At 34.5% G+C, this 14,397-nt stretch overlaps 1 protein-coding gene across 2 annotated transcripts in view; it reads left to right on the top strand.

The window, feature by feature from the left end:
- The window catches only part of BAZ1A (bromodomain adjacent to zinc finger domain 1A), a 57,160-nt gene that overhangs the window by 26,560 nt on the left and 16,203 nt on the right, over positions 1–14,397 (top strand). The window contains exons 11-17 of one of the 2 annotated variants that reach the window (XM_058162252.1): positions 184–322; positions 2,469–2,615; positions 6,405–6,500; positions 6,636–6,860; positions 7,784–7,949; positions 8,319–8,429; positions 11,904–12,022. In XM_058162252.1, the coding sequence (XP_058018235.1) occupies positions 184–322; positions 2,469–2,615; positions 6,405–6,500; positions 6,636–6,860; positions 7,784–7,949; positions 8,319–8,429; positions 11,904–12,022 (1,003 nt within the window). Of the gene's footprint in view, positions 1–183; positions 323–2,468; positions 2,616–6,404; positions 6,501–6,635; positions 6,861–7,783; positions 7,950–8,318; positions 8,430–11,897; positions 12,023–14,397 lie in introns of both variants that reach the window. The other variant, XM_058162251.1, reaches the window with a different exon arrangement.

The raw sequence follows: 14,397 nt of genomic DNA, 5'->3' as shown, positions 1-14,397 counted from the left end.
TGGTGTAGAAAATAGGAAGAAGAAAGAGTCTTAGGTATATCCACCAGCTTGAGTTATTTATAAAAATAACAAAGATGGGATTTAAAAAGCTTAATAAATAAGTTGTATGTTCTTGACAGTTTGTGATATCCTCTTCCAGTCTGGCATTGTCAAAACAAGAGCTGACATTTCATTGTATTACAGGAACTTCCAGCTCCAACTCCAGTGAAAACCAGACTACCTCCAGAAATCTTTGGTGATGCTGTAATGGTTTTAGAGTTCCTCCATGCATTTGGGGAATTATTTGATCTTCAAGATGAATTTCCTGATGGGGTGACTTTAGGCAAGTGTTTTTTTCTTGAATTTTGTTTTGAGTTAAAGTATGCTCTGTGTTTCTGATATCTAGCCATTTATAATTTATAAAGATTCAAAATTTTACTTACATTTAAAGCAAATTCTCATATGTGAGTTGAAAAATATATTTCTTTAGCATACATCAGATTACGTGTAAAAATATTCCTTTGAACAGAATATATAGCACCTCCAAAAATGCCATTTGATATGTTGATGAAGATTCTTGTTGTCCAGATAGAGTTGTCTGGAAGTTGAGTCATGGCAACTGGTCTTTTTGGCTTGAAACATTTTGCTGCTTATCCAAATCGCTTCTTCAGTCTGAGCGAATTGGTTAGGGGGAACTCCATATATGTCCTTCAGAGCAGTTCAATTTCTTACCTAATCTGAATAGGCTCGTTTGTTGAGCAGCAGATAGTCATTGAGAATAATTGCTTAGTTTGGTTTGAGAGGAGTGAAGGAATTCATTTATGCCAAAGTGAGAAATCCTTCTCTTAATAGAGGTGAGGCGTGAAACACAACCTGTCCCTCATTTTTTATGCTGCTCTTGCATTGGTCCCAGGAAGATCAAGACCTTCTTCACATATTCACCAGGAAGGCCTCACTTAACGACCACCCAGAAAAAAGGATTTAGACACAATGATTCTTAACAACTCTCTTTCCTTGCTAAAAAGGACAATAAAAACATGCAAGAAACACTTTTTTTCTCTATTTAGTAGGTCAATTTGAAGTGAATAGGGAGGATAGCTCTGATCCAGTTTGGGACATCTAATTATTTTCCCCGCCAGCATTTTATTCAATGGATGTTACTTAACAGTCCAGCAAGATCTTAACATTTGTATATTCTCTTTCATTTGCCTAAGTGCCCTTTTTCAATTCAATATGGGAATGTACCTGAACATGTTAGCCAGTTGGATTCTACACAGGGGTGAAATGCTCCCAGTTCGGACCGGCTCGCCCAATCCGGTAGCCATGGCGGCAGGTGGTTTGGCGAACGCTAGCAAAAATCCCTGGCCCTGCTTCTGCTGAGCCTCGCCGTCATCAGAGGTTGTTTTGTTTTTTTTTACTTTTAAAAGCAGTTTTTCTTCAGCTGAAAAAATCCTTTAAAAGTAAAAAAAACCCTTTGAGGATCCCGCGGCTCAGCTGAGATCGTCAGAACCCTTTAAAAATTTTATTTTTTAACAACCTCTTCAGCCGAAGAGGTTGTAAAAAAAAAAGGTTTTAAAAGGCTCCTCTGGTGATCCCAGCTGAGTTCCTCATCACCAGAACCTTAAAAAACATGTTTTTTACAAGCTCTTCAGCTGAAAAGCTTGTAGAAAACCTCCTTTTATGAGGTTCTGGGCTGCGATGAAGCACTTACCTTATTACTGTTCCTTTCCGGCTGGGAAAGCCATGCTTTACATCAGTTGCATCAACTAGCAACTGAATCTGCCTGCCTGCAATCCATCTCCTCAGTCAGCAACTTAATCTGCCTGCTTTGCTGGCTGAGGAACTCTGGGAATTGGAAGTCCACAAACCTTAAACTTACTAAGGTTGGAGACCCCTGATCTAAAAAATATAAATAAAATAAAATAATAAAATAAAATATTTGTGCAGCTTTCTGAGATTTGGTGTGTTTCTGTAGTGTTTCACTCTTAACTATACAAACACACAAAATCTCACAAAGCTGTATGTGGCATTTTGTATGTGTGCGTGAGTCAGTTGTGTTGTGTTGTGTGTGTGTAAAGTGTGAAAGTTGGTTTTTGAGCTTTTTGTGGCTGTGTGAAGTTCCTGCTTGTTGCAGGGGCCATTTTGGGTGAAGTGCAGCTACTTTTACATTGTGTGTGAGTCAGTTGTGTTGTGTTGTGTGTATGTAAAGTGTTTTGTTTTGTATACTTTGTTTATTATTTTTATTATTTATTGTTACTGGCCACGCCCACCCTGTCATTTGACCACCAAGCCACACCCACCAATTAAGCCACGCCCACAAAACCAGTAGGGAAATTTTTTAGATTTCACCCCTGATTCTACACATCTAAAATTGCACATTTGAGAATAAAATAAGATTTCTCAAGCTAAGATTTAGATCCAATTGCATCTTTTAAGCTTTTGTACTTGGATGCTGCAGAGAAATTAAAACTTTATTTTATTATTTACAGAAGTTTTAGAAGAAGCTCTTGTAGGAAATGACAGTGAAGGCCCCCTTTGTGAATTATTGTTTTTTTTCCTGACTGCCATTTTTCAAGCTATGGCTGAAGAAGAAGAAGAAATTGCCAAAGATCAAATAGCAGATGCTGAGACCAAAGGTCAGATCAACTACACTTTTAAAGAACAACTTTCATACTAATCTGCATTCACAGCAATATTTTCTTTCAATTAACTTGGCTTTGCTATACAACTGGTGAGAAAAGACAATGTTTTAGATACAAGCTGCAGTGATGATCCAGATGTATTTCTACTTTTGTCTTTCTTAAAAGGGCAGAGATTCCATTTATTGTATCTCAAGAAATTCAAGCTGGTATGTTTTTCCAAAGATTCAAAATTGTGTTTATTTATTTTAATTTTAAAACAATGTCAGCTTCTTTTATGTAGAGCTTCTTTTATTGAATTTCTGCAGATGTGGTTTTCTTCATCTTGGTGAGGTAAATAACTCCTCGTAAAGTAGTTGCATGAGCTTCCAATGTTGCTACAAACTGTTAAACTTTTGATCATGTTACCATTGCCCAATACCAGGGCATTGCCAACGGCTATAAGTTCAAGGTCCAGTCATGACTATCATTCACACAGTGCTGTTATAACTTTTGAATAGTTGCTGAAGGATTGGTTGTTAAGGAAGAAAGGATTGCTTGTATGCCTCCTCTAGCCCAAACCAAAATGACCTTGGATGGCAGTGGCCAGTAACTGGAAGGGAGGGAAATGCACACAACAGCCAAAAGTAGCTAGTGGTTATTGGTCAGATCATAGTTCCTGATTATGTAATTTTCAACGAAGCAGGCAAATTGTAGAAAAGTTACATGGTAAGATTTGTATTGGGAGATTAGAACTGGAGACAATTTAAGATAGCTGTGATAGACTAGGAATAAAACTAAGGCTATCTCCAGAAGACATGTCTTCTGAAAAATAGGGCATTTTGCTGGACAGCCATCTGGAGATACATTTATTTGGAATCCAGCATTGAGCAGAGAATTTAACTCCTTCCAATTCTGTCATTCTTTGTTCTGGAAAATTTTCTGTATTCTATTTTAATAGAGCAGAGGCAGGCAAAGAGGATACATAGCTTTGCTATATTATGTGGCTGAATGATTTCTTTCAGAAAGCAGCAGAGAATGTGAGGAAGCCCCTACTGTAGTATTGCTCAAAGTTCACTAGGCTTTTTAAAGAATAAAAATGTGAGGGGAAATTCTTCATATTAATACTGTTTTCCAAAAAAATATGTAGCCTTCCAAGTCCTGCATATTTTTTTTCCACAAGAACAATCTCTAAACAGATAATCGGTAGTATTTTGTACCTATGGGTACAAAATTCCCAAAACTGCTTTCAGAGGAATTGGTAGAATTTTTCTGGATTAAAATATTGTATAAATTATTATTTCATTATTATTATGGATAGCAATTGTCAAGTCAGAAATGAATAATTTTATAAGATTGTGATGTAAAAAACAGATAGACTTGGATAACATCTGCATTAATAATACCATCTTCAAAATAGTATCTTTTAGAGAAATACATAATTGGAGAAATTCCTCCAGTGCAATACTTTGCGAATCATCATGAAACATTGCTAATCCCAGCTCAACCAGCTTTTCCTGAAGAGTTACAGAATTAACAGAGACTCATTCCACATGTTTTCTTCCTAGCGAAGGCAACCAAAACTATAGCATCCATAAAACTGAATTTTAGATGGCACTTCATCTAAAGATCAAGAATCAAGAATGGTATGCTAGGCACTGACCAAAAATCACTCAGCATGAAAGAATTCAAGCAGAGCTTTTTACACAAATTATCCTAGTTATAGGGGGCCAGACAGAGCAAGTCTATCTTACATGTACAGGTAGTCCTTGACTTACAAGTTCATTTAGTGACCATTCAAAGTTACAACGTCACTGAAAAATGTGACTTATGACCGTTTTTCACAGTTACGACCTTTGCAAATCTTCATAATCATGATCAAAATTCAGATCTTGGCAACTGGTTCATACTTATGACCATTGCTGTGCCCTAGGATCATGTGATACTCTTTTGTGACTTTCTGACAAGCAAAAGTCAATGGGGAAGTCAGATTCACTTAACAACCAAGTTACTAGCTTATCAACTGCAGTAATTCACTCAACAACTGTGGCAAGAAAGGTGGTAAAATGAGGCAAAACTCACTTAACAAATGTCTCACTTAAGAAATTTTGGGCTCAATTATAGTTGTAAGTCAAGTACTACCTGTATTAACTAGTTCTTTGATCTTCTGGCCAGTTCTCTCTCAGCTCTTTTATAAGGTGAAAATGATAGGAGTTGTAGGAAGTTAGCACTTACCCCTCTCCTAGAAGAATGAAATATTTTGGAGGATATTGAATAGGGTAGAGTATTTTGTTTCCCTGGATGAGAAATGGAGAAACCTGTTTTAAAGATAAAGCAGCTTCCTGCCTCCTCACATCTTTGTCAATGAGCCATTAAGGCCTCAGCCAAGTTCACTTATTCCCCCCACCTTTGTCAATGGACCATCACCTGCAACACAATAGGACCCATCTAGCAACAGAATCTCACCACATTGCAAGGCTCAAGCAAGCTTGAGAGACAACCTACAAAGTTATCTAAGAACCCTAGACCACCTGGGAGTTTGACAACCAATCAGGGTACATTTCTTATACAGGAACAGGAAACACCAAGGTGGGGCCCCACAGAGAGTATAAACTCAGGCACGCAGCATCTTGTCTCTCTCTTCTCCCCTTCTCCTCTTCTCTTTTCCTCTCTGGTTCTTCACTCAATACCTTGAAATATGTGATCACCTTTTCTACTTAGGAACGCAAGCCATGTACTCCTGTTTAGGAACTCAAGCTATGTGATTCCTGTCCACCATTAAACCATCTTTCCAAGCAGTCTCCATGTTTCCAGTGTCTTTTTCCCCACTTGGAACTGAACCCAGATGGATGTTTTCTTCCAACAAAGTCAAAGCAGATAGATCTCATTTTCTTGGCTGTATGTACTAGCATTACAAATTAAAAAATAGTTCCTCTGAAAATCAGACATTAAATTTGCAAACATTTGATCTATTCAAATTATGGCATTCAAGTTGGAATAGATATTAGTAATTTCATCTGTAAAAAAAGATTTTGTAAAATAGTTGTAATGGTTTACACTGTAATGTATTTCATTTGATTAGGCTGCTTACACATGAATAAAAACTAAACTCCTGAAGTATTTATATACAGCTATTGTGTAAGGAATTTTACATTCAATTTTATTTGGCAAGGATAACTTAGTTCTATTTTGTGAAGAAGATTTAAGTTCTGTTTGTAGGCATTCAATGTTAACAGTTAGAAAGATAAACACGTACTTCGCCAACAGGAAATGTATTCAATTTTGCTTCCTGCAGAAGCAAAGCTAAATACATTTAGTTTTAATATCTGTAGAAGAAAGAGGAGAGTAGTTCACTTGCAGTTGCTTAATATGTAAAGAAATTGTACTTCATGTTAATTCAAAATGCCTGATGCTGCTGTAGAGGGAGCTTAATTGGATAAGTTTTGCTAATTATATGGAATAAAAAACCTCTTCAGTATGGCAGATTAGCATTGACTGCTGCCTATTTATCTCTATTTGTTTGGCAGTGGGTAACAATTATAAGGAATGGAGTGATAGTTTGTGTTAAAAATCTTTGCATGAGTGTGTTTGTAATCTTGCAGTCCAATTGTGGGCAAGAAACTTTTAGTGAGTGTTGCATGCTTTCCCTAGCTGTTTGCCAATATTATATTTCTTTGTTGCATTGCAACTTACCTGAATATTGAATTTAAAAATTGTTTCTGCATTGTTTAAATGGCTTGCTTGCTTACTTGCACTCCATACAGAAATGTTAATTTACATTAGAATAAAGTCTTTATTTCCTTAAAGATTTAACAGAGGCTTTGGATGAAGATGCAGACCCCACAAAATCTGCACTATCTGCAGTTGCAACTTTGGCAGCTGCATGGCCCCAGTTACATCAGGGTATGTGTGGGTTTCTTTTTTTTTTTTTTGGTTGTTACTTTTTTTGCTGTATTTTTCAAAAGTATAATTTACATTATTTACTTAAATCATTTTTAGAACTGAAATAGACTAACTTGATTTTATTGTTAACCATAGGTTGTAATTTGAAAAATCTGGATCTTGATAGCTGCACTCTTTCTGAGATTCTCAGGCTTCATATCCTAGCATCAGGTGCAGATGTAACATCAGCAAATGCTAAATATCGTTACCAGAAGCGAGGAGGATTTGATACTACAGATGATGCTTGCATGGAGCTAAGACTGAGTAATCCTGGATTGTTGAAGAAACTCTCATGTACCTCAGTATATGATTTATCATCAGGTAATAGAGCCAAACCAATCTTATGCTCTATCATAAATGTTCTCAAAGTATTGAAAGCTTAACCAAACAAATTTGCAGGAGTATTTTGAAGGACAATCATATTCAGTAACCTTTTGTAAGGATACCATGCTGAAATTTACGGTCAGTGTTAATATATGTAGCTTTATAAAAATAATGAAAATAGTTTAGCTATTTTATAACTATAGTTCAGGATTATTGTTTTAACTTTGTGGAAGTTGTTCCGGTACTTAAAATCTTAAATGTCTGATCAAATGAATTATTTTATACTCTATAAATAGCTGGATGTTCCTAATAGGATTTTGACCTGTGTTTATTTTGTTTAAAAGTTTGGCATTTTTCCAAAAGTACCTTTGAATGTCTCTTCAGTTTCAGTTTTCTATCTAGTGTATTGCATGACTTTTTGGCTTTTATTTACACACACACATACGATGGATGAATGGATAAATTTAAACAATTTTTTAAAAATTTGAATTTATATCCCGCCCTTCTCCGAAGACTCAGGGCGGCTTACATTGTGTAAGGCAATAGTCTCATCCATTTGTATATTATATACAAAGTCAACTTGTATTCCCCCCCCCCCAACAATCTGGGTCCTCATTTTACCTACCCTATAAAGGATGGAAGGCTGAATCAACCTTGGGCCTGGTGGGACTCGAACCTGCAGTAATTGTAATTGCAATTATAATATATTAATTAAACAATATATCGGAGTTGTTAATAATATGTCTGGGTGGGACTAATCCATGAAATCTAATAATTATCTATATGTACAATACATTCCTTTTATCTAGTGTCTATATGGTTTGGTGAAGTAAATATCATTTTTATGTTAAAATGTCAAACCTAATTTTTTAATGAGGCCAACTGACAATGAAACATCTTTTTAAATATATATTTATCAGCTGAAAAAATGAAGATTCTTCATGCTCTTTGTGGAAAACTTCTAACTCTTGTTTCTACTCGAGACTTCATTGAAGACTCTGTTGATGTATTGCGACAAACAAAACAAGAATTCAGAGAATTAAAAGCAGAACAGCATCGCAGAGAAAGAGGAGCTGCAGCAGCAAAGTGAGTTCAAGCCTGACCAAGAGAAAGCAAAATTGTAACTCTAGGAACCTATTTTTCTGAGAAATGTTGATAGGGCAGCCTATTGTAATTATAGTACTCTTTATAATAGTTTACAGTTTGGTTTAGAAAAGCATTTAATGCTAAGATTTGTTTACTTTCCTTTATTTCAGACAGTTCATAATGTCAATATTTTTAATATAAAATTTAGTTATACACTGATATTTCTACAGATTTTAGCGTGTTCAAATGAATTTAAGAATACAGAGTATCTTGAGGTTTCTGATGTTCCACAGTAGGAAAATTGTGCTTAGAGGAAATAACTGAAAATAATGTATGTTGAGAGTAATTAATTATGCCATGTTACTTCAGAATCCGCAGAAAAAAAGAAGAAAGATTGAAAGGGCAGGAACAAAAGATGAAAGAGAAACATGAAAAACTGAAAGAAATAGAGAAAACTCCTGCAGTTGAACTGTCTATTAGGTATGATCAATTGTTATTTAAAGTTCATATGTCACTATGCTACTGCTTAACTAAAGGCTTTGATATGCTTCTCTTAATCTATACTAGTGGTTCCCAGATTTTTCAACATCAGGCCCTCTTTTATTTTTTAGAAAAACTCATACCTACTCGTTTCTTATTTAAATAAATTTCTCTTTTAACAAAAGATGCAATAATTAAAGCTCTAAATTTTAAAACATTTTTATATTAAAAAATCGGCACCATTTTTATTTTTTCTTATACAGGAAATTCTTGACTTAGTCATTTGTTTAGTGACTGCTCAAATTTAAAATAGTACAAAAGAAGTGACTTAGGACTGTTTTTCACACAACTGTTGCTGCATCCCCGCAATCATGTGATCAAATTTTGGATCCAAATTTTTGGATCCAGTTGTGTTACTAACTTAACCACTGAAGTGATGCACTTTACACCTGTGGCAAGAAAGGTCATAAAATGGAGCAAAAGGTACTTAACAACTGTCTCATTTAGCAACAAAAAATTTGGGTTTAATTGTGATTGTAAGTTGAGGACTACCTGTAACAAAATTTAATAAAGACATAATTCAACCTAAAATAACAAAAATCAATTAAATTGAATGTGAAAAATATTTTCTTCATGTATTGGAAAATCCTAGGTTTAAAATATTTAAGGTGCACATCATAAATTATTTTAACATCTAATTTATTTCTTTGTTTCATTTTTTGTTAAGAGTTTTTTTCACAGAGGTCTATGGAAGAATACTGCTTTCCCAACCTTTGGGTAAACCAGAAAATCTAAAATTCCTCTAAGCTTGAATTTTTGATGTTAGCTTTCTCATTCAAATCATGTTCAAATATGTCTGGTGTTGAATTAAACAACAACACTGCATGGGCTGTGCACTAATTTATGAATAGAAATGCCTGAAGATTTATTTAAAATTAGCAGATAAATTCACCTTTGTTGCAGTCCTGGTTAAGCACAATTTGTTCTTCATATCCTTTATATATCTTGTTCAAATTATGGTACCATAATTGCATTAAATCACAAAAAAACCAGCTTTCATTGCCCTCGCTTGACATATGAGACCTTCTGTAAGATCATTGTGACATACCGTTTAATTTCCAAAATGTAAAATTTCTAACAACATTTTCTTGCTATTGGTACTTAGTACCATCGCAGTTGCTTTTAGCAAGCTTCAAAGAAGTTGCTCTGCACTATATGCCTTCTTAGCTATAAGTAATAACAGTTCCTAAGAAGCTTCTGATATTTTGGCTGATAAACAGCTGCAGCAGAATTGGATGCCATGTATTTCAGTTTTTGAACTTTAGAATTACAGATTCCTTGGGCTTGTCTTTCAAATACTCTGTTTTTGTAACATGTCATTCAACATTACAAAATGATATGAATGCAGAGCACTGTTATGATCTGAATGGCATTTTGCACACATTTGAATAGGCAGTTGATAGTGAAGTTGTAATCATTGATTGAATTTTCTTAACTATGGCCATCTTAGTGTTATTAAAATATATACATGTTAAATTTATAAATGAGTGTAATAAAAAATTAAAAATAAATTTAATAGATGCAAGTTATTTGCAGGAACTGATATTGATGCTCACTATTGTTACTTTACAGGCTTACATATTTTTACTCCATTGCAAATCAAAACTTAACAGTCCTGATTATTCCCAAATTGTCATAATTGTGCCTAAAATATTGACAATGTTCTACCACTTTCTACAACAAACTATAATTTTCTTTTTAAAAGCATTACAGTCTCTTGCTTCCCCCAACTAGTTTGTTGTTGTTTTTTGTATTTGTACACCCCAGGGGATCCTGAGTCCTGGTTTGGGAATCCTTGAGCTATCTTGGATTAGTATAAATTTAGCTTTCCAATTATTTTCAAGTCCTTTTCAAATTACTTCAGTCATACTCACTGTTTATATTAGAAGGATGATACACTGTAACAGTTATTTTAGTATACCTTCAAACTATAGGTGCAACATTCTTTAGTCATTGCAAAACTTCCTTTCCTTAGAAATCTATTTCCAGAGAATTTTATTTTATTTTATTTGTATTTTTCGTCAAGCATGTATTGATACAAGTGTAAAAATAATTATAAATACGTGAAATGGATATGAATAAAAGAAAACGTTAGGGCAGGGACGGTAGGCACACTGGTGCACTTATGCATGGCCCTTAAAGACCTCTTAGGAATGGGGTGAGGTCTGCAGTAGAAGAGTCTAAGGTTTGGGAAAGAAACCAGAGTCAGGTAGTGCATTCCAGGCATTGACAACTCTGTTACTGAAGTCATATTTTATGCAGTCTAGTTTGGATTGGTTTACCATGAGTTTATCTATTGTGTGCTCTTGTATTGTTTTGGTTGAAACTGAAGTATTCATTGGCTGGTAGGACATTGTAGCAGATGATTTTATTTTTCCCAAAGGCCATCACTCTGGTAAACAAATAATTCCATCAACACTGTCAAACTATTTACTGAATCTGCACTACTATTAATCTTCTCATAGTTCCCATCACCAATCCCTTTCCATTTATGACTGTATGACTATAACTTGTTGCTGGCAATCCTTATGATTTATATTGATATATTGACCATCAATTGTGTTGTAAATGTTGTACCTTGATGAACGTATATTTTCTTTTATGTACACTGAGAGCATATGCACTAAGACAAATTCCTTGTGTGTCCAATCACACTTGGCCAATAAAAATTCTATTCTATTCTATTCTATTCTATTCTATTCTATTCTATTCTATTCTATTCTATTCTATTCTATTCTATTCTATTCTATTCTATGCTTAGGTCAGACCAAAGACGGCAAAGTTCTAAGTTGTCTAAGCCCAAAATTTCAAGTCTGGTGGCATAGGTATTTTGTTGCGAGCAGAGGAGTGGAGGACTTTTCTTGTGAAATATCTCTGGACTCGTTCGATTGCATTAATGTCCGATATGCAGTGTGGATTCCAGACAGATGAACTGTATTCAAGAATTGGTCTGGAAAAAGTTTTGTATGCCCTAGTTTGCAGTTCAATATTGCCGGAGAGGAAGCTACGGAAGATTAGGTTAACATCTCTTAATGCTTTTTTAGCAATGCTGTTACAGTTAGCTCTGGCACTTAGATCATTTGAGATGAGTACTCTAAGGTCTTTGATAGATTGAGGGTTGTTCATTAGGTCGTATCCACCCAGCTTGTATTTTGTGTTCTGATTTTTGTGTAAGACAGCATTTGGTGGTTGAGATTTGGAGTTGCCAATTGTTTGACCATTCTGAAACATAGTCAAGGTCTTTTTGTAGAGTAGCAGCATTGTCAGTTATATTGAATAGTTTTATATCATTTACATATCAGAATAGCAGCACCTTTCTCCCCTTTTGATATCGACATAGATGGGACAATCAAATGTTGTTTTATGATATCTACCTTTCTTTGAACCTGTCCATTTTTATGTCTATAGTATCAGTGATGAAGATCGAGAAGAGCTTGATACAAGTACAGAAAGCAAGGGGATTGAAACAAAGGAGCAAGAAGTGGATACCATGACAGATGAAGAAGATAACTCCTCGCCTAATAAAAAAAAAGGTATTTGTTAAACTTTAATTTATATAGACTCAAACTTAATATTTAAGGTTATTGGAATGAAAGAGTACAATTGGAACTTCAACATTTCTTCCTTTTTCACCAATTTAAAGTCAGCTTGGATTATTTATATGAGTTAGTTATTATGGTGATCAACTTTGATATTTAAGGCTACTCACCATTTTATTTCATTACAAAGTTACTTTTTGGTGGTGGTATGCTTTGTCTAAAACTAAAAAACTTTTCTTCATATGTAAAATATGCATAATCTTGAATAATTTTATATAATAGACTTCTACTGTCGCATAACTTTTCTCTGATGATTATCTGACTTATTTCATTATCTGAAATTGTATAATTCATATAATTGCATTAATTTCTAAGGCAGGACACTATACAATATTGGAAAAAAAGTAAAGTTGTATACTTTACTGCAATTGATAATACCATTAGAAAGAAAGGGTATTATTCTTTGAGTGTTAGTGTACTGCAGCCCCTTACTCTAGTTCAGTGGTATTTTGAGGAAAGAAAGATAGGAAGGAATTTTATGTTGTTCCATGGAAGGCAAGATAAAATGCAACTACTGCTAGTTTTCAACTTATGACCATTTGTTTAACAACATTTCAAAATTATAACAGACTTGGAAAAATAATGTATGACCTGTATTCTCACTTATGACTTTGTACCACCCCCTTGTCACATGATTGTAATTTAGGCACTTGATAATTCTCTTGCATTTATAACTACTTGTAGCATCCTTTGATCACATGATTTCTATTTATGACCTTTTTTGCTGATTTCCAGCAAAAACCAACCACTTGGAAGTTGGATTCCACATGCTTAAGAACCAAGGTGATTCAATTAATGACTGTAAAAATTATTGTAAAATTGAGTCTGATTCAACTTGTGACCACAATAGAAAGTCTGGTCCCAGTTGTAGTAGTAAGTGAGGACTACCTGTAAAAGGATTTTACTTGTACACTGCCCAGAGTTCCTCTGTGAGGGAACTGGTCAGTTTCTAAATTTAATAAATAAATAAATGCAGCTGCCAATCAGTCTTAGTTCAGAGCAACATTGCAAAAAACCTCTTCATATAAAATTCCTTTACAAGTTGCCTCCAAAACAAATTTCTGTTCTTCTGAACAGAATATTGGAAATAAATTATATAAAGATGCTCAGGGCTCTGTATATACATTTGTTCATCAGTACAATAAGCATCTGAAAATAAACAGAATGGGATGAGGTTTTATTTAGTGGGAAATAAAGAAAAACCTGGTTGAAATTGGGCTGGCTCCAGCCAGGAGCTGCAGAGGAAAAGAAGTTTTCCCAGCATAGCTTCATGAGAGAAGCCAATGGACAATGGCTCAGTATGTTATTGATTTTTCCAGTCTAAGCTCCAACATTTTTCTTTCTTTGTCATGTAACCCAGCCATTCTCTATATGTTCTCTGCCGAATACTAAGAGGAATATTATAAATTTAGAATTTAAGTTGTATACTTTACTGCAATTGATAATACCATTAGAAAGAAAGGATATTATTCTTTGAGTGTTAGTGTACTGCAGCCCCTTACTCTAGTTCAGTGGTATTTTGAGGAAAGAAAGATAGGAAGGAATTTTATGTTGTTCCATGGAAGACAAGATAAAATGCAACTACTGCTAGTTTTCAACTTATGACCATTTGTTTAACAACATTTCAAAATTATAACAGACTTGGAAAAATAATGTATGACCTGTATTCTCACTTATGACTTTGTACCACCCCCTTGTCACATGATTGTAATTTAGGCACTTGATAATTCTCTTGCATTTATAACTACTTGTAGCATCCTTTGATCACATGATTTCTATTTATGACCTTTTTTGCTGATTTTCAGCAAAAACCAACCACTTGGAAGTTGGATTCCACATGCTTAAGAACCAAGGTGATTCAATTAATGACTGTAAAAATTATTGTAAAATTGAGTCTGATTCAACTTGTGACCACAATAGAAAGTCTGGTCCCAGTTGTAGTAGTAAGTGAGGACTACCTGTAAAAGGATTTTACTTGTACACTGCCCAGAGTTCCTCTGTGAGGGAACTGGTCAGTTTCTAAATTTAATAAATAAATAAATGCAGCTGCCAATCAGTCTTAGTTCAGAGCAACATTGCAAAAAACCTCTTCATATAAAATTCCTTTACAAGTTGCCTCCAAAACAAATTTCTGTTCTTCTGAACAGAATATTGGAAATAAATTATATAAAGATGCTCAGGGCTCTGTATATATATTTGTTCATCAGTACAATAAGCATCTGAAAATAAACAGAATGGGATGAGGTTTTATTTAGTGGGAAATAAAGAAAAACCTGGTTGAAATTGGGCTGGCTCCAGCCAGGAGCTGC

The sequence above is a fragment of the Ahaetulla prasina genome, chromosome 1, assembly GCF_028640845.1.
Source record: "Ahaetulla prasina isolate Xishuangbanna chromosome 1, ASM2864084v1, whole genome shotgun sequence".
Taxonomy (NCBI): domain Eukaryota; kingdom Metazoa; phylum Chordata; class Lepidosauria; order Squamata; family Colubridae; genus Ahaetulla; species Ahaetulla prasina.
The sequence above is the reverse complement of the archived record's forward strand: the minus strand, read 5'-3'. Positions and strand labels throughout refer to the sequence as shown.